Source organism: Sparus aurata, chromosome 23, assembly GCF_900880675.1.
Source record: "Sparus aurata chromosome 23, fSpaAur1.1, whole genome shotgun sequence".
NCBI lineage: Eukaryota > Metazoa > Chordata > Actinopteri > Spariformes > Sparidae > Sparus > Sparus aurata.
Window position 1 is genome coordinate 13,158,216 of NC_044209.1, and position 24,761 is coordinate 13,182,976.

Below are 24,761 nucleotides of genomic sequence, written 5' to 3' on the forward strand. Positions count from 1 at the left end.
TGGCTGATGAGAAACAAAGCACTGATAACAAGATTAATTATTATCTAATTAGCTTGAATAAAACCTGTATGTTAATGTGTCAGATGTCTGAACTAAGAATAAGATTTCAATAGAATAAATGTGATTGCGTTGTTCATACTGACATTTTATAGAAAGTAAAATGTGTTAGACTCTCGGACATTAATTCACAAGTTTTGATAAATATCTCCAGTCAAGCTGTTTCCTCCCTGTGAGGAGGAGTCAATGCAAAACTCAGATGTCTTCCTCCTCTACTTATCTGACTGCAGAGAGGATGACAGAGAACAGTGGACACACAGTTTAACATGATGGACTATAGGACAGGACTGCTGCTGTTAACTGTCTGCTGGGCAGGTGAACATCTATACAGGTGTTGATGTAGATATGTCTTCAAAAAATTGCCAACTTACGGCCAGTGACTATTTTCTTCTTTGTGTTATCAGGTGTTGATGGTCAGACTCTGACAGAATCTGAACCAGTGGTTAAAAGGCCTGGAGAATCTCACAGATTGACCTGTACAGCCTCTGGATTCACATTCAGTGACTATGCTATGCACTGGATCAGACAGGCTCCTGGAAAAGGACTGGAGTGGATTGCCTATATAGGCACACTCGGTTACCCTACCTATTACTCCCAGTCAGTCAAGGGTAGATTCACCATCTCCGAAGATGACTCCAGCAGTAAAGTCTACCTACAGATGAACAGTCTGAAGACTGAGGACACAGCAGTGTATTACTGTGCCAGAGAGACACAGTGAGAGACAATAACAGGAGAGTCATACAAAAACTACTTCCTCTTCCAAATGAGCTCCACAGAGTCACAGAGAATTCAAATAGAGACTTTAAGTAACAAAAAGTCTCGTTTGTGTGTTTTTCCTTGGAGGTAATGTTTAGAGGAGATGTAAAAGTCCATTGGAGAAACTTCTGATCATAAAATAATGTTGTAATACTTATACAGTATAAGCAGACCCTGTGTGTCTGGAGGTATAGACACTCACAGATGAGCCTTGGAGAATCTAGACTATGATAATAATAATTCAAAAGACTACATTAACTGTATAAAGCTGTTTTTGGAGTACAGGTTTTCAATCCATTTGGCAGCAAGATTCCAACAAGGACAACACAGAGTCAAGACAGAGAAATGTTTTCTCTCCTTTATCATACTCTGTGTGCCTCTCAACAGAATCAGTAATGCAAAAGCATATGAATGAATTAAACTGTTGTTGTTTTGGACACATATTGAATGGAGCTCTGAGAGATAATGTCTCCTGCTCAGTACAGTAGTACAGATACAGCTGTGAACACTCCTGATGACACATTAGTGGTCTGATCACTCGGCCACATTTGGAGAGGGTCTTAGACGGATGTTACCACATTCTTCGAGCAGTGTGTTGGTACATGTACGGCCTATAGCATTGAAACATTGAAAAATCGCCTAGTCAGCAAATCTCTAAAGCTTTATATCTTCAGAAAAATTGTAATTTAGAAAAATATATTTTTTTTTCATGACACCATCAGTTCAGAAATTAGTTGCCAAACTTTTTTCTACAGTGTCTGCTGTTACTCTGCTTATGGGAATGTGTGTGTGTCACATGTTCCCTCTTTAAACCTGTAGAGGAGGTCTATGCAAACTCTCCTCTTATAAACACACCATCAGTAACTTGTGACAGAAACCTGTGACAGACTGAGATATATTTGAAACACTGAGATCAGAGAGCTCTGAACTACAGTGTTTATCACAGAATGGAAAATACAATCATCTGGAGTGTATTATTTGTATTTAGTATTCATGGTGAGAAAATTCATTCTGCTTTACTTCTTATGTAAATGTCAAACCTGTGATTTACAAGTTTGTTGGATAATGATCACATTCTCTTTGCTTCCAGGAGTTTGGAGTGAGATCAAACTGGACCAGTCTCCCTCTGAGGTGAAAACACCTGGAGAGACAGTGAAGATGTCATGTGTCATATCTGGGTTTGACATGACGAGCTACTATATTCACTGGATACGACAGAAGCCAGGGAAAGCTCTGGAGTGGATTGGGAGGATGAACACAGGTTCAAACTCTGCTATCTATGCCAGCTCCTTTCAAAGTGGTTTCCTCATGACTGAAGACGTGTCCAGCAGCACTCAGTACCTCGAGATCAGGAGCCTGACAGCAGAAGATTCTGCTGTTTACTTCTGTGCTCGAGAGACACAGTGACTGAAGACAGTGGAGCAGCTGCTCAAAAACCTCCACAGACAACAAACATGTGATCTAAATGACATTCTCACCATGATCTTGTTAAAAAGTCCCTTGATTTAATACACCTTACAGATACCATATGGTGTCATTCTTATTATCTTTATGATGTTACATTACTAAACTATCGGAAACTGTTGAAAGTAATTTGCAATGACTTGGTATTCAATATTTAAATGCAAATTTGAGATACTGTGGCATGACCTCAAACAGGCCGTTCATGCTCGAAAACCCTTCAATGTGGCTGAATGAAAACAAATCTGCAATGAAGAGTGGGCTAAAACTCCTCCACAGCCGCCATGTGATCTTCATGACATCTGGGTTTTATCTCCACCTGCAACAGCACTTTATATCCACATTAGATTCACATAGAGTTTACTGTAAACTCATGACTAAATATTTATTCTCTTTATGTTACATAACTCACAGTAACAGAGTTTCTTCACTTGTCAAAACATTAAATAACACTAGATTTCTACATAAGTACAAACTCTTCATGTCATAAATCCCCAAAAACACATTCAGGTGATTGGTGGATGGTTTAACATGATAAAATGACAATTCAACAAACTTCAAAAATACTAAGTGTTATTGGTGATAACCATCATAAGAATACTGCAGATTATCATTCAGCACATATGCTGTCTACAGGAAGAAATGAGAAAAAATGATGCTGATACAAATTATATGTGAATTGGTTTGAATGAATGCTGTTTGGAAATGTGACAGATTCCTAAACTAAAGTTCGTATTTTGGTGTGTTATTAAAATGAATCAGGGAAAAGTTTAGTCCCTGTGAGGAGGAGTCGATGCAAAAGTCAGATGTCTTCCTCCTCTACTTATCTGACTGCAGAGAGGATGACAGAGAACAGTGGACACACAGTTAAACATGATGGACTATAGGACAGGACTGCTGCTGTTAACTGTCTGCTGGGCAGGTGAACATCTACACTGATCTGAATTTTTAGATAACTTTTAGTTGTGCTGCCAAGCCAATGACAATGACTTTTTGTCTCAACAGGTGTTGATGGTCAGACTCTGACAGAATCTGAACCAGTGGTTAAAAGGCCTGGAGAATCTCACAGATTGACCTGTACAGCCTCTGGATTTTCAATTAGTGGCTACTTAATGAGCTGGATCAGACAGGCTCCTGGAAAAGGACTGGAGTGGGTTGCCACTATTGATGTCACTAGCATCTACTACTCTGTGTCAGTCAAAGGCCGGTTTACCATCTCCAGAGACAACAGCAGACAGCAGGTGTATCTGCAGATGAACAGTCTGAATACTGAAGATTCTGCTGTTTATTATTGTGCTCGACAGCCACAGTGACTGGAGTTGTTGAGCAGCTGTACAAAAACCTACAGAACTCATTATTACCACAATTATCTCACATGAATACTGTTCTCACTTCAAGTGGTCCCTAAGAACATGTTACAAAACAGTTACAGGAAACATTTTGTGAAAACCTCTGATGTTTACTTCTGAAAAAATAAATGTAGAAAAGATCCATCCATCCATTGTCTGTAACTGCTTTATCCCTTTTATGGGGTTGGGGGTTTTTGCTGGAGCCAATCCCAGCTTTCTCTGGGCAAGGGCAGGGTACACCACTGGACAAGTCGGCAGCTCATCGCAGGGCCCTCACTTTGACATGCAGCTCAGCCCAGAGCTGGGATTTGAACCAGCAACCTTCCAAACACTAGCTGCCCTGCTCTACCCGCTGAGCTACAACTGCCCCATGTAGAAATCATTGAACTACATATGAATATCTTGATTTTTCCAAAACAAATCTTATTCAAGAAGATTTCGCAGAAAAAAAAAACAGTTGCTTGAAAAACAAAATTGGTTATGTTATTTGAAGTAATATATAAATAAATAGAAATAACGACCTTCAACCAGCTGCAGCAAACTCAATAATTCATTTAGATGATCTTATTTGAACTTGACTACAGTTGGCAGTGACAAAAATACAGACTTGTAAATAACATAAAACAATGATCAGATGTAGATAAATGTAAAAATGGGTGCTTCTGTCTACAGATTTGTTTTTGTATCCAATGTGGAAAGCATCATTAATTTGAAAAAACAAACCAATAGTGAATAAGAAATATGATTAAATGAAACTAACAGAGTCTGTGTAGATGAGCCACTCCCTCCTCATGTTGTCCTGATGCAAATCTTCAGTCTGTGCAGTGTACTTCTGTCCTGCTGACTGCTCTTGTACTTTGTGTGGAGCATCAGAGGTCACATCTCCAGCCTCAGGATGATGAACACACTCACTCTTCTGCTGGTTGCTCTCTCTCTGCCCTGTGAGTTCTCCTGCTTCTTGCTGTTTTATCTTTTATCACACAACATGGACTGATGGTCAGTCAGTGATAGCAGAACACTTCCCAGATGACTGTCTCACTTTCTTCTGTGGCTCCTCTCTTCTTTCATCTCATCAGGTTGTACAGGTCAGAGTATGGAGTCAATTCCTTCCAGTTCAGTAGTGAAAAAGCCTGGGGAGACTCTCAGTCTGTCCTGCAGGGGATCTGGCTTCACATTCAGCTGCTGCACTATGAGCTGGATCAGACAACCTGCAGGAAAAGGACTGGAATGGATCGGGAATGGCTTCTCCAGCTCCAGTAGAAACACTTATGCCAGCAGTGTGCGAGGACGTGCAGAAATCAGTAGAGAAGATAGCAACAGCATGGTGTATCTGAGACTGCCCAACTTAAAGCCAGAGGACTCTGTTGTGTATTACTGTGCCAGAGACACACACTGGTTAAAGGAAGCAGAGAAGCTTCATAAAAAACTCCACAGAACATTTGTTTCCAAAGACCTACAGGTGGCAGCAGAACATATGAAGTCAGATGACACTAACTAAGGAGAGTATGACAGTGACTCTAAACACTCACACATACATACATGCATCATGTGAAAACAACAGCTGATGTTGTGGTTTGTGACTTCCTGTTTCTCAGTGTTACATCTAACATGTGTTTTTCTACAACAAAGATGGTTTATAATGTTCTTATTATTAATGCTAAACAGCAGGTGATGAGAATATATTTGAATAATTACATGATATATCCAGTATATGGATGGACCAACACATAAATACATCTTACTGGTGTGTGTGAATAAACATCACTGTTAAATAACTTCACCTTCATTATTGAAAACATCAGAATAAAAATCTTTAAATCTATAACATAATATGATGATGTCATTCTTGTTTCTTCCACATGTGTGAGATGTGGTGTGTTTCTCTGTGAGGAGGAGTCGATGCAAAATACCTTATTCCTTTTCTAACCTGTAATTTACCGTCCAAATTAGATCACAAATATAGTGATAGTTTAAGAAATCAAATTGTATGTGCTTATAGAGTTTAATACATATAAGATAAACTAAATTCACAATGAAAAAAGTCTTAGTGCAGCAGTATCATTTATTGAATCAAGTTTTATTTCCTCTGTTGCATTGTTTTATATCAGATATTACAGTATCACACATTTCTGTCATTGCTGTTTGTCCATTCATTCATAAAAATGAACAACATTTAACTTTTTGTTTGTCTTTTAGATATTGTTTTATTGAAATATCAAACCACAGTTAAGCAGATTCTGCATTAAACACTGAACAGATTCCAGTCAGATAATCAGCAAACTTCAGTCCAGATCAAGATTTCAAGCATTTATATAAGAAAATGGGTTCTTTAGTTTAGTTTATAGAGAATTTACTGTGTCCTTCTGGCAATCGCCAGACAAATTGGACAACACATTATTCTATGACGAGAAGTGAAAAATAAATAGCTGCAGCGTAAGGTACAACTAGTGGGACAATGTATACGGATGAGCTATGAGCCACTCAGCATTCAATGATCCATTAATAGTAATGACTGATTTCAAAAGTCCTCAGTGTTTGACTGAGGACAATTTTGTCTGCATTTAATTTTAGCTTTGTGGAATTCCATGTTTTGGTCATCAAACCTCCATCAGTTCAGCTACTGTTCAGTGATTAGAAGACCAAAATGTTGTATTCAGTAATACTAATAATAGTGAAGGCCACATGCTTGCTTGTGATTTACTGAGCCACATGATCACTTTCTATTTAATGATGTTTTACAAATGGACCAGACCTTTGAACATTTCTGGAACTTTCCCCAAAAGTCTGCCCCTTATTATGAATATCATTTTGTAATAACTTTATATCAAATAGCCATAATTCAAAGCTACTGTTCTCTATTTACAAGTATTTTACATGATAATTTGTTGAAAAGCTTTTACAATTAAGGTAATTCCGATGTTGAACCTGGGTCAGATGTCTGTAGACCTCCAACAGCTCTGGCAAGAAGCTTTTCTTGCACATTCACAGACAAACAAAACGAGTCAGAGGTTCAGATACTGAACCTGTTACGGACATCAATAGACATTCATTCTACAGTTTCATCAAACAGTAACTGATATATGAGTCAAATACGGTTCCTCCCTGTGAGGAGGAGTCAATGCAAAACTCAGATGTCTTCCTCCTCTACTTATCTGACTGCAGAGAAGATGACAGAGATCAGTGGACACACAGTTTAACATGATGGACTATAGGACAGGACTGCTGCTGTTAACTGTCTGCTGGGCAGGTGAACATCTACACTGATTTTCATTTCACCTATTTTCATTGTCATTGGGAACGTAACTCATTATATGTGTAACTGTTTTGCCTTGACAGGTGTTGATGGTCAGACTCTGACAGAATCTGAACCAGTGGTTAAAAGGCCTGGAGAATCTCACAGATTGACCTGTACAGCCTCTGGATTCACATTCAGCAGCCAATACATGAACTGGATCAGACAGGCTCCTGGAAAAGGACTGGAATGGCTTGCTCGGATCTATACTGGTAGTGGCGGCACTGACTACTCTGAGTCAGCCAAAGGCCGGTTTACCATCTCCAGAGACAACAGTAGACAGCAGGTGTATCTGCAGATGAACAGTCTGAAGACTGAAGATTCTGCTGTTTATTATTGTGCTCGAGACTCACAGTGACTAGAGTTGGTTAAGCAGCTGTACAAAAACCTACATAACTCATCTTTACTGGACTGATAGAGCCTGAAAAATAATTAGTTTTATTTGGTCTTATTATGTTTATAATGAAATCATGAACACTATTGATGAATAAGTCATTAAAGGGGCACTGTGTAGTTTTGGAGAAGAAATTTAATGTCAGACTTTTAATATTTACAATATCAATGAGGTAATAATACAAATTCAGAAATATTGATCTTTTCCATAAATAAATAAACAAGCTGAGGAAAATAAGGTCCCCAGAACACTGTTTGGAACTAGTAAGGTGTGGGGGGGGTCTGCCATATATAAACAAAATAGACAGTATGAAATTGTGTTTTCTGTTTATTCAACCAACATATGAAGAGAGGTTTTTTTTATATTTATTTAGTTTATTTCGGCTTCTAGCTTCTTCTTAAGGCTTAAAAGAAATCAGTCAATGGACTTTGACTTCTGATTAAAATGTATTACCCAAAATTACAAAGTGCATCTTGAACCAGCAAGCATTTAAACAGATCATAAAATATCTTACTGTAATGATCAATCACTCACATGATAGGAATGGACAGCAAAACAATCTGCTGAAATAATTGTCAAGGTATGAATAATCAATAACGTTTGTATTATTTGGTATCTAAAGTTGGACACAATCTGAGAGCGAGAAATAATGTCGCAGTTCCCTTTACAAAACCACTAGATGTCAGTCAGTGTCAAGTTTCTCTCTGTCACTATGAGGAGCCTCTCATATCTGCTGATTTCATTGATCTTAAATGAACGATACTCAAACACTGACTGAACCTTTCCCTTTGTTTCCTGTCTTTGCAGTATTCTTCCTCACTGAGGTGACCCATCAGTTTTATACTGAATTATTAAAGTTATTCTTAACTTCACATCACACATTCTTAATGTAAAAAAGGCTCCCCCTATTCTCAGATTTAGTGTAATTGTATCTCTAATCATTGACTGATAAATCTCTGACTGACAAAATGCAAATTCACAAATTGAAAAACAGTCCCCGCCCACTCTGCCTGCACAGTATATATCCTTCATGAAAGCCTTTGCAGTTGACTCAGGCAAGTTTCCACCATGACAGCTGTACTGAGTTTCTTCTTCTTGGCTCTCATTTCAGGTGAGTGAAGTCAGTGTCAGTGTGTCAGCAGAGGAGGAGAACAAGAGCTCTGGATGTCTGCTGGCTCCTCGTCATCTAAACTCTGTCTCTTTCAGCTGCTCAGGGTCAGTCCCTCACCTCCTCAGAGCCAGTGGTCAGCAGAGCTGGACAACCAGTCACTCTGTCCTGTAAAGTGGAAGGACTTGCTCTGACTTGGCTGCACTGGATTCGTCAGAAACCAGGGAGAGGACTGGAATGGATCGGACGCATTGATAGTGGAACTGGCACAATATTTGCCCAAAGTGTCCAAGGCCAGTTTACCATCACCAAAGACACGTCCAGAAATGTTGTGTCCTTAGAGGTGAAGAGTCTAAAACAAGAAGACTCTGCAGTTTATTATTGTGCACGAGAGCCACAGTGACACAGCAGACTACAGAGCTGTACAAAAACTGAACTACACTGATCTCTGTATGAGAAGCACTGAAGCATGTCAGGACTTTGAAAACAAATAATGTTCCTTTGAATGAGGCCAGTTAACAATGAAACACATTTCATCTGGTCTGTCTGCTGATAACAAGTAATGAAATAAAGAATAATGTTTTCATTTTCTGATTTGGACTCTGAATTGAACATCAAATGAACAAATGATGCATGTGCATCATGTTACATCACTCACTGTATGTCAATGTATCAACCATAAATTATTTGAATTTAGTTTGAAAAGAGAAAAACTGGTTTAAAAAGATTTTGTCTGCATGTCTTGATTAAAACACACTCGAAAATCTATAAAACACCTGTTGATTGTCTGATGGTAAAAGACGACAATCAAGCAATATTCATAAAAGTGATACTGCTGATCCGAATTAAACTGTAGATAACTTATATTGTTGTAAATATTTTAATGTGCTGCCAACTGTTCTCAAAATGACTGATTAGAAACAAAGTATTGACAAGAAGATTAATTATTGTTTCATTAACTTGAATAAAACCTGTATGTTTGTGTCAGATGTCTGAGCTACATTCCTGTGTTCATGGAATAAATGTGGTTGTGTTGACGACATTTCACGAAACTAAAATATGTAAGACTCTTGAACATTAATTCACAAGTTTTGATAAATATCTCCAGTCCAGCTGTTTCCTCCCTGTGAGGAGGAGTCAATGCAAAACTCAGATGTCTTCCTCCTCTACTTATCTGACTGCAGAGAGGATGACAGAGAACAGTGGACACACAGTTTAACATGATGGACTATAGGGCAGGACTGCTGCTGTTAACTGTCTGCTGGGCAGGTGAACATCTACACTGATCTTAATTTTAGCAGGTGTTGATGGTCAGACTCTGACAGAATCTGAACCAGTGGTTAAAAGGCCTGGAGAATCTCACAGATTGACCTGTACAGCCTCTGGATTCACATTCAGCAGCTACTATATGGCCTGAATCAGACAGGCTCCTGGAAAAGGATTGGAGTGGATTGCTTATATACAATCTACGAGCACTTACTACTCAGAGACAGTCAAAGGCCGGTTTACCATCTCCAGAGACAACAGCAGACAGCAGGTGTATCTGCAGATGAACAGTCTGAAGACTGAAGATTCTGCTGTTTATTATTGTGCTCGACAGCCACAGTGACTGGAGTTGTTGAGCAGCTGTACAAAAACCTACAGAACTCATCTTTACTGGACTGAAGGAGCCAAGCATGAAGTATTTTTCATCATACATTTCATATATTATAATTTTAAATCTTTTCCTGAGAAATATTGATAGTAAACATTAAATGAAACAAAAGAAAATAAAAATTATTTGGCCCAAAGACAGCACAACAATGCGCTCACTGAAATAAAAGTTAACTACAAATTAAGAGGCAATAATGTCGCTAAATTGAAGTCATTGAAATAAATGTAGCCACTTTCAGTCAAGTAATTTAGGGTTCATGTGTTCTTTATTCAGATGTATTCTCATTAATACACTGAGCTGAATTACTGCATTAGATACAGCTTGAGTCAGCTGAGGATTTTGCTCACTTTATTCAAAAGGTTAATGCATTTCAGTCAGGGATATTATAAACCAAGATAAATTAAATCATATGATTTTTGAAGGGTAAGACATTAATCTCTCCCTTTTAAAGATTCTTCAGAGAAATAAAGATCCCATAAATAGTTTGTGTCCTCTGTTATTCTAATTTCACTAGGTTACATAAATGTGAAAAATAATGTTAGTTTATTTTATAAAATCACTAGAGGGCAGTCAGTGACAAGTTTGTCTCTCCTCTGTTACTTAAATGAGACTCTGTGTTCTCATTAATATTAACTGACTGACTCTCAACACTCAAATGTAGTTTTTGCATTTTGTCTCACAGGTTTCAGTTCCTGAGCAGCTGTTTTCCTCTCAAGGCTCCAAGTTTCTCTGTATGTCTTCAAACATCTGCTGACACTGAAATGATTAAAAACCTTTCATGCCAACCAGCAGCATCAGACAGAAGTTTTCATACTGTTTACATGATGCTGTCTGCTGTCACTTTGCTGCAAATACAGGAAGAACACTAAGTGATCAAATGCTGCAATAACAACAAGCTGTTCTTACATTTGAAGTTAATCTTAAATGTGATGTAGGAGGTGCTGACAGTAAATACATTCTCTCAGGAAAACAGCTCACATCATATTTAAAGTGTTTTAATGATTTGAAAACATGCTGAACACACTGTAAACATGGCTTATAGAGAGCAACATTCTTGGTGGTTTCTCCTTTTGTTTCCATGACACATCATCATTAATATTGTAATGCTGATTTTAAAGAATATGTTTTCCATTATCGATGGTTCATGTAATAATCACAGTAAGAATAGTTGTGATAATCATTTACAGTTGTTTCATTTCTGTAAGTTGAGTGTGTAATGACATGAAAATATCATGTGTAAAGCAGAGGTGATTTCCAGGCATGTTTTCACTCTGCAGATATAATAACAGTCAACAGACTCTTCTATTGGCTCCAGTCAGACCAACATTGATGCTTCATATGTTTGATTCTATGCAAACTCAGTGAGCTTCCTTGTTACTCAGCTATAAAAACTTCCCATCAGGCTGTCAGTGGAGTTCACAGCACGTCACTTTCAACATCAACCATGTTTTCTGTAGCTCTGCTGCTGCTGTTGGCAGCTGGATGTGAGTCTCTCTGGATTTGTCAAAGTCAACAGTTCTTCTTTTGCACTTTAACTTGATCATTTATTACAAAACATTTTGTTTTTTTAACAGGTGTGAAGTGTGAACAGTTGACACAGCCAGCCTCTGTGACTGTGCAGCCAGGTCAACGTCTGACCATCACCTGTCAGGTCTCTTATTCTGTTAGCAGCTACTACACAGCTTGGATCAGACAGCCTGCAGGGAAAGGACTGGAGTGGATGAGTTATGACACTAGCGTCAAAGATTCACTAAAGAACAAATTCAGTGTCAATTTAGACTCTTCCAGTAACACAGTGACTCTAAATGGACAGAATGTGCAGTCTGAGGACACTGCTGTGTATTACTGTGCCAGAAGAGACACAGTGAGATACAATAACAGGAGAGTCATACAAAAACTACTTCCTCTAAAAACCACCACTGGAAACATTCAGTTCTCTTAGTATCACTTTTTTTGTGAGTAACTGTCAGTCATTAAAGTTCAGAGTTGTGACTCAATATTGAATTCTTATTTTATCTAAACTGAAACGTTACACTTCAATCCCAAATTTGTCACACAAAAAGTTATGAAAAAAAGTTGTGTTTAACCACCCAAGATCTCCCAAGAAACTTCTGATATGAAAACTTTTTACAACTTTCAAAATACATACTGCATGTTAGAAGAGTAAAAGTCCTGTTTAAGGAGCATGAAAGTTTTTTAAATAAAAATGTTCTGCCTCATTTTACAGATGTTATAATAAAATAATAATAAAAATATCTTATAACTTGTCTAACCTGTAATTTACATTCCAAATATGTGCTCTTAAGTTTTTAATGCATATAAGATAAACTAATTTCATGATGAAAGAAGAGAGTAAAAGCAGCAGTATCTTTTACTGAATCAAGTTTTATGTTTTTGTTGTATTGTTTTATATCAGCCATTTCTGTCATTGTTCTTTGTCCTTTCATTCATAAACATGAACAGATTCCAGTCAGATAATCAGCAAACTTCAGTCCAGATAAAGATTTCAAGCATATATATAAGAAAATGGGTTCTTTAGTTTAGTTAATAGAGAATTCACTGTGTCCTTCTGGCAATCACCAGACAAATGGGACAAAACATTTTTCTACAACGAGAAAGTCAAAAATAAATAGCTGTCTGGTAAGGTACAACTGGTGGGACTCTGTATACGGACGAGCTATGAGCCACTCAGCATTCAATGATCCATTAATAGTAATGACTGAATTCAAAAGTCCTCAATGTTTAACTGAGGACAATTGTGTGTAATTTTAGCTTTGTGGAATTCCATGTTTTGGTCATCAAACCTCCACCAGTTCGGCTACTGTTCAATGATTAGAAGACCAAAATGTTGTATTCGATAAAACGAATAACAGTGAATGCTGCATGCTTGCTTGTGATTTACTGAGCCACATGATCGCTTTCTATTTGATGATGTTTTACACAATGACCCAACCTTTGAACATTTCTGGAACTTTCCCCAAAAGTCTGCCCCTTATTATGAATATAATTTTCAATTTACTTTATATCAAAAAGCCATAATTCAAAACTACTGTTTACACATTCGTTCTCTGTTTCCAAGTATTTTACATGACAATTTGTTGAAAAACGTATTTTACAATGAAGGTAATTCAGATGTTGAACCTGTGTCAGATGTCTGTAGACCTCCAAAAGTTGTTCTGGCAAGAAGCTTTTCTTGCACGTTCACAGACAAACAAAAAGAGTCAGAGGTTCAGATACTGAACCTGTTACGGACATCAATAGACATCCATTCTACAGTTTCACCAAACAGTAACTGATATATGAGTCAAATCTGTTTCCTCCCTGTGAGGAGGAGTCGATGCAAAACTCAGATGTCTTCCTCCTCTACTTATGTGACTGCAGAGAGGATGACAGAGAACAGTGGACACACAGTTTAACATGATGGACTATAGGACAGGACTGCCTCTGTTAACTGTCTGCTGGGCAGGTGAACATCTACACTGATTTTCATTTCAAATATTTTCATCGTTGTTGGGAACATAACTCATTAAATGTGTATCTTTTGTGCCTTGACAGGTGTTGATGGTCAGACTCTGACAGAATCTGAACCAGTGGTTAAAAGGCCTGGAGAATCTCACAGATTGACCTGTACAGCCTCTGGATTCACATTCAGCAGCTATCATATGAACTGGGTCAGACAGGCTCCTGGAAAAGGATTGGAATGGATTGCCTGGGTTGAATTTGATAACGACAATAAATACTACTCTGAGTCAGTCAAAGGCCGGCTTACCATCTCCAGAGACAACAGCAGACAGCAGGTGTATCTGCAGATGAACAGTCTGAAGACTGAAGATTCTGCTGTTTATTATTGTGCTCGACAGCCACACAGTGACACAGTTGGTTGAGCAGCTGTACAAAAACCTACAGCGCTCATCTATATTGGACTGAAAGAGCCTGAATTTCTTTATTCTTACTTTGTTTATAATTAAATCATGAACACTATTGATGAATAAGTCAATAAAGGGGCACTGTGTAGTTTTGGAGTAGAAATGATATTTTACATAAATAAATAAACAAGCTGTTCTCAGAGGAAAATAAGGTCCCCAGAACAGTGTTTGAAACTAGGAAGGTGGCGGGGTCCGCAACATATAAACAAAATAGACAGTATGAAATCGTGTTTTCTGTTTATTCAGCCGATAAAATTAATAGAGTTTTTTTTTTTTTTTTTTATGTATTTAGTTTGTTTAGGCTTCTAGCTTCTTGTTTAAGCATTCAAAAAATCAGTCAATGATCTTTCACTTCTGATTAAAATGTATAGCCCAAAATTACAAAGTGCACCTTAAACCTTTAAACAAATCATTAAATATAATATTTAATATAATGATCAGTGACTCACATAGCAAGCAATGACAGCAAAACAATCTGCTGAAATCATTGTGTGAATAGAATAAATGGATCCACAATAATGTTTGTATTATTTGGTTTCTAAAATCGGTCACAACATGAGAGTGAATAAAAATGTTTGTTCCTTTTACAAAACCATACGATGTCAGTCAGTGTCAAGTAGTTTCTCTCTCTCTGTCACTATGAGGTGACCTATCAGTTTTATAATGAGAGCATGAGACTGACAGTTCAGCTTGTACTGTATTAATGCTCTTTTTGACTTCACACCACACATTCTAACTCTCAACAAAGCTCCCCCTCTTCTCAGATTTAGTGTTTAAAGTTTAAAAACTGTTTACACCAATCAGGCATAACATTATGACCACCTGCCTAATATTGTCAAGGTTCCCCTTGTGCAGCCAAAACAGCTCTGACCTGTCAAGACATGGACTTAAGACCTCTAAGGGTGTCCCGCGATGTCTGGCACCAGGGCGTTTTATAGTGGATCCTCTGGGTCCTGTATGTTGGGGGGTGTGGCCTCCATGGATCAGACCTGCTCCCGCACATCTTACAGATGCTCAATCAGATTGAGATCTTGGGAATTTGGAGGTCCGGTCAACACCTTGCAGTGTTTCCCCCAGAATTTTCTGAGACTGTGGCACTGGGGGGGGCACACGGCCATCATGAACTCCCCTCCATGGGCTTGGAATGAAGATTCATCTAATATTGTAAAGAAATACTATTTTTATTGTTTGTTTCAAGAGAGGAGTTATCTAAGTCAGAGTCCTGCACGGGTGAAAAATAATTTACTGTGTCGGACACAGATGCAGATCGGGTCAGATGCCTGGATAGACGGGTCGGGTTTTACAATTGCTTTTACATTTTCAAGGCGTCATTATCAGCGACACAAATGATAAGCATTTATATTTCATATGAGCTCATTCACGCGTGCTTGCGCCCTCCCTGAACTCCCATTCCCCACGCTGGCTTACTTTTTACAATTTTCCTCGGGCGTCGGTATCAATTTATAGCGGAATGTAATTTGTGCTATTGTCGGAAACGGGTCGGATGCGGTGACCCGTGCAGGACTCTGCTCTAAGTGACCATTTTAATCCTCTAGCTAACTATCAAGCTAAATATCCAACATGCTAGTTAATGTCAAAGACTGCGGTGGAAGACGACGGTAAAATATTTCCTTTCTCTAACACTGGATTTATTTATGCCTGAATTTTTAAGGTGTGGCGGCTTTCAATTTGCCGTGGCGGTGCGCCGCAGTCAATTACATGTAGGGGAAACCCTGCCTTGGACCCTTCATTGTGTTCCTCAAGCTGTTCCTGAGCAGTGTTTGCGGTGTGTCAGGGCACATTGTCCTGCTGGGGGGCCACTGCCATCGGGTAGTGTTGTTGAGATGAGGGGCTGTACTTGGTCCACAACAGTGTTTGGACGGGTGGTGCTTGACACAAGTGGCATTCACATGAATGCAAGCAGCCAAGGTTTCCCAGCAGAACATCGCATTGTAATGAGATGATCAATGTTATTCTCGTGACCTGTCAGTGGTTTTAATGTTGTGGCTGATCGGTGTATATCCTTCATATATCCTTTGCAGTTGCAGACTCAGCCAAGTTGTAGTGTCTTCTTCTTGGCTCTCATTCCCGGTGAGTGAAGTCAATGTCAGTGTGTCAGCAGAGGAGGAGCATGTTACAATTGAGTGTGTAATGAAATGAAAATATCATGTGTAAAGCAGAGGTGATTTCCAGGCATGTTTTCACTCTGCAGATATAATAACAGTCAACAGACTCTTCTATTGGCTCCAGTCAGACCAACATTGATGCTTCATATGTTTGATTCTATGCAAACTCAGTGAGCTTCCTTGTTACTCAGCTATAAAAACTTCCCATCAGGCTGTCAGTGGAGTTCACAGCACGTCACTTTCAACATCAACCATGTTTTCTGTAGCTCTGCTGCTGCTGTTGGCAGCTGGATGTGAGTCTCTCTGGATTTGTCAAAGTCAACACTTCTTCTTTTGCAGTTTAACTTGATCATTTCTTACAAAACATTTTGTTTTTTTAACAGGTGTGAAGTGTGAACAGTTGACACAGCCAGCCTCTGACTGTGCAGCCAGGTCAATGTCTGACCATCACCTGTCAGGTCTTTTATTCTGTTAGCAGCTATCGCACACACTGGATCAGACAGCCTGCAGGGAAAGGACTGGGGTGGATTGGAAGTGCACATGTTGGACACAGCACATACTACAAAGATTCACTAAAGAACAAGTTCAGTATCAGCACAGACTCTTCCAGCAACACAGTGACTCTAAATGGACAGAATGTGCAGTCTGAAGACACTGCTGTGTATTACTGTGCCAGAGAGCCACAATAACACAAACCATCAGTAGACCTGAACAAAAACCCCTCAGTGCCTGAACACTTGTAACATGAAGCCACCAGAGGAGGAGCCCTCAGACCACTAATGATTTCAACACCTGTTCACTGGTACAGCAAAGAGAGGAAGAGTCCACAGATTTTAGTAAAAGGACCTTAATTCGATTTGATAGCAACAACTTAAATAATTGGACTTCATAAGGTGTGATTCATTATTGTACACAGTTAAAAATAAATAACACTTTTATACATTTTCATACATAATAAAGACAAGCAATGAAAAAAAATCAGTTCACACATGAAAACGCTGAAAGTTATTTTTTCTCAATTACATAACATTTAAAAAAGCTGCTTTAAACAGTTAATCAGGAGCTTTCAGCCAACTTCATGGAGCCTACAAATGAAACACAGTGTGTTCATAACAATCCAACATGTGTTTGGCATTGATTTAAGTTCCATCCACTCTTGTGAAGAGAAATGCCTGAATATTTAGTTTTTATTTTGATTCATTTAAATATACTTGAGTCAGCTGATGTACTGTCATCAGTATGTAAATTAGCCTCCTTGTGTGTTTCGCCTCATAAGGACGTGAAGTTTGTGTCGGTGAGAGGACAGAAGAGCTCACATCAGTTCAGCTTCAACATCAACCATGTTCTCTGTAGCTCTGCTGCTGGCTGCTGGATCCTGTGAGGAGCTTTCAGTGGATTCACACTAATAAACACATTAGAAACACTGAATAGTCAGATGGAAGATGGAGATAATGTTGATTTGTGTTTCCACAGGTGTGAACAGTATTGATCTCATCCAGCCAGACTCAAACGTTGTGCAGCCTGGACAGTCTTTGACCATCACCTGTCAGGTCTCTGGTTATTCTTTGACTGATGACAGCTATGCAACAGGTTGGATCAGACAGTGTGAAGGAAAACCAATGGACTGGATTTCTCATCAGTGGGGAACAAGTGGCCTTCGTCAAAATAATGCTCTGAAGAACAAGTTCAGCTACAGCAGAGACACTTCTGCTAGAACAGTGACTCTAACAGGACAGAATCTGCAGCCTGAGGACACAGCTGTTTATTACTGTGTACGTCGGCCCACAGTGATACAAACCACCAACAGACCTGCACAAATACCCAGAGACCATGTGACTCAAGCACACGCACATTGTTAAATGCAAACATTAATATAGATGGGGGTGTGTGAGGAGTTTATATACATGAATCTTCATTCAATTCACTGAATTGTCAAGGCAATTTTTTGTTTCTGGCAGACAGGAGAAGAGGTGAAAATGTTGATGGTTGATCTAAGATCTCAGTGTAGAAGAAACAAAGAGAAACTTGAATTTCCTCAATTCAAGATGAACGTAAATGTAAGATGTTAAATTTAGTCACACTAAAAGTCATGAAAAGGATCTTTTATTGAATCGAGTTTTATGTTCTTGTATTGTTTTACATCAGGTTTTACAGTATAACCCATTTTTGTCATTGCTGTTTGTCCATTGATTTATAAACATGAACAACATTTACCTTTTGTTTGTTTTGGACAGATTCCAGTCAGATAACCAGAAAAACTCAGTCCAGATTAAAATTTCAAATATTTATATAAGAAAAATAGGTTTGTAGGTTTAGTTCAGTTTATTTGTAGCAGTCTTATTGTTTAAGATTTGCTATCTTTCCTGTTTTTGCCTGATTTTCCAGAATCCCTCTGGACTATCCATCCATCCATCCATTTTCGTCCGCTTATCCGGGGCCGGGTCGCGGGGGCAGCTGCCTGAGCAGGGACACCCAGACTTCCCTCTCCCCGGACACTGCCTCCAGCTCTTCCGGGAGGATCCCAAGGCGTTCCCAGGCCAGCTGGGTGACATAGTCACACCAGCGTGTCCTGGGTCTTCCTCGGGGTCTCCTCCCGGCAGGACATGCCAGGAACACCTGAGGGAGGCGTCCCGGGGGCATCCGAAACAGATGCTCGAGCCACCTCAGCTGGCTCCTCTCGATGTGGAGGAGCAGCGGCTCTACTCCGAGCTCCTCCCGGGTGACAGAGCTCTTCACCCTATCTCTAAGGGAGCGCCCTGCCACCCTGCGGAGGAAACTCATTTCGGCCGCTTGTATCCGGGATCTTATTCTTTCGGTCATGACCCAAAGTTCATGGCCATAGGTGAGGGTCGGAACGTAGATTGACTGGTAAATCGAGAGCTTCGCCTTTCGGCTCAGCTCTCTCTTCACCACGACAGACCGATACAACAACCGCATTACTGCGGCCGCTGCACCGATCCGCCTGTCAATCTCACGCTCCATCCTTCCCTCACTCGTGAACAAGACCCCGAGATACTTAAACTCCTCCACTTGAGGCAGGAACTCTCCTCCCACCTGGAGGGAGCAAGCCACCTTTTTCCGGTCGAGAACCATGGCCTCAGATTTGGAGGTGCTGATTCTCATCCCAGCCGCTTCACACTCGGCTGCAAACCGCCCCAGGACATGCTGGAGGTCCTGGCTCGAAGGAGCCAACAAGACCACATCATTCGCGAAAAGCAGAGATGAGATCCAGTGGCTCCCGAACCAGATCCCCTCCGGCCCGTGGCTGCGCCTAGAAATTCTGTCCATAAAAATAATGAACAGAACCGGTGACAAAGGGCAGCCCTGCCGGAGTCCAACATGCACTGGGAACAGGTCTGACTTACTGCCGGCAATGCGAACCAAGCTCCTGCTCCAGTCGTACAGGGACCGTACAGCCCTTAACAGAGGGCCTCCAACCCCGTACTCCCGGAGCACCTCCCACAGAATGCCACGAGGGACACGGTCGAATGCCTTCTCCAAGTCCACAAAACACATGTGGACTGGTTGGGCAAACTCCCATGAACCCTCGAGCACCCTGCGGAGGGTATAAAGCTGGTCCAGTGTTCCACGGCCAGGACGAAAACCGCATTGTTCCTCCTGAATCCGAGGTTCGACTATCGGCCGAATTCTCCTCTCCAGTACCCTTGAATAGACTTTCCCAGGGAGGCTGAGGAGTGTGATCCCCCGATAGTTGGAACACACCCTCCGGTCCCCCTTTTTAAATAGGGGGACCACCACCCCGGTCTGCCAGTCCAGAGGCACTGTCCCCGACTGCCACGCGATGCTGCAGAGACGTGTCAACCAAGACAGCCCCACAACATCCAGAGACTTGAGGTACTCAGGGCGGATCCCCCGGTGCTTTGCCACTGAGGAGATTCCGGACTACTTCAGTGACTTCGGCTTGGGTGATGGATGGGTCAACCTCTGAGTCCCCAGCCTCTGCTTCCTCTATGGAAGGCGTGTCAGTGGGATTGAGGAGATCCTCGAAGTATTCCTTCCACCGCCCAACGATGTCCCCAGTCGAGGTCAACAGCTCCCCACCCCCACTGTAAACAGTGTTGGTGGAGGACTGCTTCTCCCTCCTGAGGCGCCGGATGGTTTGCCAGAATTTCTTCGAGGCCGACCGGTAGTCCTCCTCCATGGCCTCCCCGAACTCTTCCCAGACCCTCTGGACTAATTGCAGAGAATTCTGACCCCCTGTGAGCAGGGTGGGGGCCTGACTCCTGATTGAGGAGTGGAAGCAGTTTGGGGCATTTCCATCCCAGCCAATCATGGTGTGACAACGCCCTTTTGTGAAAGTTTAAAAGAGGTTGGAAATGACACCCACGTTCTCTCACCCTTCATCTCATACTTTCTTGCATTCTGAATCTGTCACTGAGAAGCTCAGATTAGATCGCCAGCCTGAAACTCTGGTCTGTTTAGGCCCTATTGTGTTTTCTTGGCTGCCCACATCATTCTAGTGAGGAACCCTAGAACTTATTCTGATAAAATACACATGAAACTTTTTTTTTTCATGAAGTTTGGCACTTTGGTCTCCTCAGTATTGCTCTACACTCAATGAAATAGATGTTTATGTTATGTTCCTATAATATAACATTTTCTCCTCCTAAAATATATACAGTTGAATGATATTAAAAGGAAGTGACGACTGTGTCAGTGAGAGGACAGAAGAGCTTCAACAGCTTTAATTGGCCGTTTTTGACTGTTTTTGATTTTACCATTATATTTCACCTTAAAAACAATTTACCTTGCCTTGTTTGGTGTCATTATTTTCACCACAACCTCACATGTGTGACTGTACAGTTATGTTTTCATTTTGCCATACTGTATTAATACAATGGACCTAAAATCTCAAAAAACCATAAAATCCGAGTAGGAAAAAGTTATTTTTTTTACTGTGAAAACCACAAATATGCTCAACGAACCATGTGTATTACTTATAATGCAAATATAAATTGTTGTTTGCTAAATTTGTGCATAAGTTTTAGAAATGTACAAAGTTATATGTAACTATTTACATTTAAATGCAGGCAACGCCTCAGGCTCAGGTCTGCCTGAGCTCCTCCAGCTCAATGAAAAGCTGCACTGCCTGCTCCACATTCGGCACTCTCCTTGTTGTTTTGACTCATTAAACAAAAAAAGGACTCCACTACACACTACATAACACACTAACTATGCACTCCAAACACGCTAAATGTCACAAATCTGCCAACTCTCAAAACTCGCGATCTCTGTCGCTGCCTCTGTGACTGGCACTGCTGCTTTTCGCTTTCACTCCGTCCCTTCCAAATCCTCCCCCCCCCACCCTCAGCAACCAAATCACGTGGTTTGCCATGTAATTTTGTGATTGGCTGGTGTGGTGCCTTTTTCCACCAATAGGAAAGTGTTTTTTTTGCTTGCACTTCCTGCTTGCGGACACGTTCGTGAGGAAAGCCCTATCTCTTTACCGTCTCTTCCAACCAAACGCGCAGCAAACGTGACGGCAACGTTAGCGAAAAAGTGTGGCGTACATGATACATCGTAAATCCGGTTTTACTTGGCCTGTCAACACGATTTAAAAACTGGCATACAGTTTGAAGGTTGCTCTAACATATAGAGTCAGAACAGAGACTCACAGAGGCTCCGTCTCGCTGCTACGTCATCTTAAATTAGTCAAGTGATTTTGACGCGCCGGCGCGTCAATCGACCTCATCAACCATGTTCTCTGTAGCTGTGCTAAGCAAGAATTTTACATAAAATCATTGAGCCGTGCTTCACAAATGACTGAATACATGGAAAGATTGACAAATAAATAAAATGTCATATTAGGGAGGTAAATACATAAATGAGTGGTTCTGTCTCTGGATGTGTTTTTGTCATTAATTAATTAACGTCACAATTAAATGAAACTAACAAAGTGTGTGTAGATGAGCCACTCCCTCTTCATGATGTCCTGATGCAAATCTTCAGTCTGTGCAGTGTACTTCTGTCCTGCTGACTGCTCTTGTACTTTGTGTGGAGCATCAGAGGTCACATCTCCAGCCTCAGGATGATGAACACACTCACTCTTCTGCTGGTTGCTCTCTCTCTGCCCTGTGAGTTCTCCTGCTTCTTGCTGTTTTATCTTTTATCACACAATATGGACTGATGGTCAGTCAGTGATAGCAGAAAACTTCCCAGATGACTGTCTCACTTTCTTCTGTGGCTCCTCTCTTCTTTCATCTCATCAGGTTGTACAGGTCAGAGTATGGAGTCCATTCCTTCCAGTTCAGTAGTGAAAAAGCCTGGGGAGACTCTCAGTCTGTCCTGCAGGGGATCTGGCTTCACATTCAGCTGCTGCACTATGCACTGGATCAGACAACCTGCAGGAAAAGGACTGGAATGGTTTGGGGAAGGCTTCACTGATGCAAGTAGAAACACTTATGCCAGCAGTGTGCGAGGATGTGCAGAAAGATAACAGCAACAGCATGGTGTATCTGAGACTGTCCAACTTAAAGCCAGAGGACTCTGCTGTGTATTACTGTGCCAAACGCACACACACTGGTTAAAGGAAGCAGAGAAGCTTTACAAAAACTCCACAGAACATTTGTTTCCAAAGACCTACAGGTGGCAGCAGAACATATGAAGTCAGATGACACTAACTAAGGAGAGTATGACAGTGACTCTAAACCAGGGGTCGGCAACCTTTACCACTCAAAGAGCCATTTGGACCCGTTTCACACAGTAAAGAAAACACTGGGAGCCACAAAACCCTTTTGAAATTTAAAATGAAATAACACTGCATATAACAGGTTTTTTTTGCCTTTGTGCTATGTATAAACAAACTATAATGTGTTACATTTATGAAATCAATGAACAACTGCAGAGAAAATGAAATAACATTTCTGCATGCAACAAAACATTTTTAACTCCGAAAAAAAGACATTGGGTTGAAGGTTAAGTAAAATACTCAATGTCTATTTGAGTCCTTCTTGTAGTAATGAAAAAAAAACGCCGAACTTAAATTATCCACTGGCAGCAAACCAAAAATGCTGTCCTCTCTCTGTGTGCCATCATCCTTTTACTGGCGCTGTGCAGTCAGCTGTCAACCTGAATAATAAAATGTCTATTTCACTGAACAATGAAAAAATATGAATATATGCAAACAATAGGCAATTAAAATATTCATCATACTTGGTCAATGTGATTTCTGCTCCTGAACCTCAGCGCACAGCGTCTGCACATCGGGGCTGTATGGCGTCACCTTCATCTTCACACAGGATTGTAAGCTGTCATCTGTGAGGTGTGTGCGATGTTTGTTTTTAATAAAGTTCATGTTGGAGAACACCTGCTCACATACATATGTGGATCCAAAGATTGACAGGACTCCAAGTGCATACTTTTTCATGTTCACATATGTCGGGGATAGCATTCCAAGTTTCGAACACAAGTTTGTCCGGCTTGGGGAGGTTTTCAATATCACGCCATTTGTGATTCTGAGCAAGAACGGCCTTCTGACGTGAAACATCTTCAAGGTCCGCTGTCAAGCGCTTGAGCTTGGACACCCACATGTCTTTGTCGGCTATGTCAGCCAGTTCCATTTCAAGATCAGGTGGACTCACACCTAGAAATGCTGTCATATTCAACGGGGATGGATCGAGGCTTAGGGGAGTGACAGGGAAGGATAATGTGTTTTTTTCCTCTCTGAACTCACTGAATCGTTTCCCAAACGATGTTTGCATTGCGATGACTGCAGAATGTAAATACTCCAAGTTCATCATGTGAGCTTCTTTGAACTCTCTCAAACTGGGGAAGTGTGACAGTGTACCTTTCTGTAAATCTCTGGCAAGCACTGTCAACTTGCGCTCGAATGCCAAAACCTCCTCCAACATGTGCAGGGCTGTGCGTCCTTTACCCTGAAGAGCTGTGTTCAGCGTGTTCAGGTGCGCTGTCATGTCTACCAAGAAGTGTAGCTTTTCCAGCCACTCTGGCTGTTCCAGCTCAGGAAATGTGAGCCCTCTGCTGCCCAGGAAGATTTTCACTTCTTCCAGACACGCGGCAAAGCGTTTCAGCACCTCGCCTCTGGACAGCCACCGGACTTTGTTGTGCAGCAGGAGAACAGAATACGTGCTTTCCAGCTCGTCCAGTAACGAACGGAACTGACGGTGATTTAAACCTTTTGCCATTATTTTATTGACAATCTGAATGACAACATTCATTACTTCTGTGCATTCCGGAGGAAATGTTTGAGCACACAGTGCCTCTTGGTGCAGGATGCAGTGAAAAGTCAGCAACTTTCTGTCCAGCGACTTCTGCAGTAAAGCCACAAAGCCCTTGTGCGCTCCTGTCATACCCCGTCTGTAGCCACTGACACCAGGTGGGTGGTGTTTATTCCTTTGGCTCTTAAAAAATTCAAAACAGCCTCACAGACGTCCTCCCCCCGTGTTTGGCCTTTTAGTGGTATCAACTCAATCATTTCTTCCTGTGGCCCAGCAGAGTTTACATACTGGCAGAACAGTGCTATTTGTTCAATATCATCTTTGTCTTTAGATTCATCACAGGCAATTGAGTAAGCCACAGCTGAATTGATGTCTTTAATTTGCTGTCTGGTGATGTCTTCTGCCATTTTTATGGTTCTGTCTTTGACAGTCTTTGCAGA

General features: G+C 40.8%; 1 protein-coding gene and 1 gene segment (V, D, J or C); both read left to right on the forward strand.

The window, feature by feature from the left end:
- The window catches only part of LOC115575203 (immunoglobulin alpha-2 heavy chain), a 225,356-nt gene that overhangs the window by 77,942 nt on the left and 122,653 nt on the right, over positions 1 to 24,761 (forward strand). Inside the window, exon 3 of the mRNA XM_030407075.1 lies at positions 18,749 to 18,761. Within this exon, the coding sequence (XP_030262935.1) occupies positions 18,749 to 18,761 (13 nt within the window). The remainder of the gene's footprint in view (positions 1 to 18,748; positions 18,762 to 24,761) is intronic.
- On the forward strand, positions 6,782 to 7,297 carry LOC115576109 (Ig heavy chain V region 914-like). The segment is given in 2 exon segments: positions 6,782 to 6,870; positions 6,960 to 7,297. Coding segments are annotated over 2 exon segments (363 nt in total).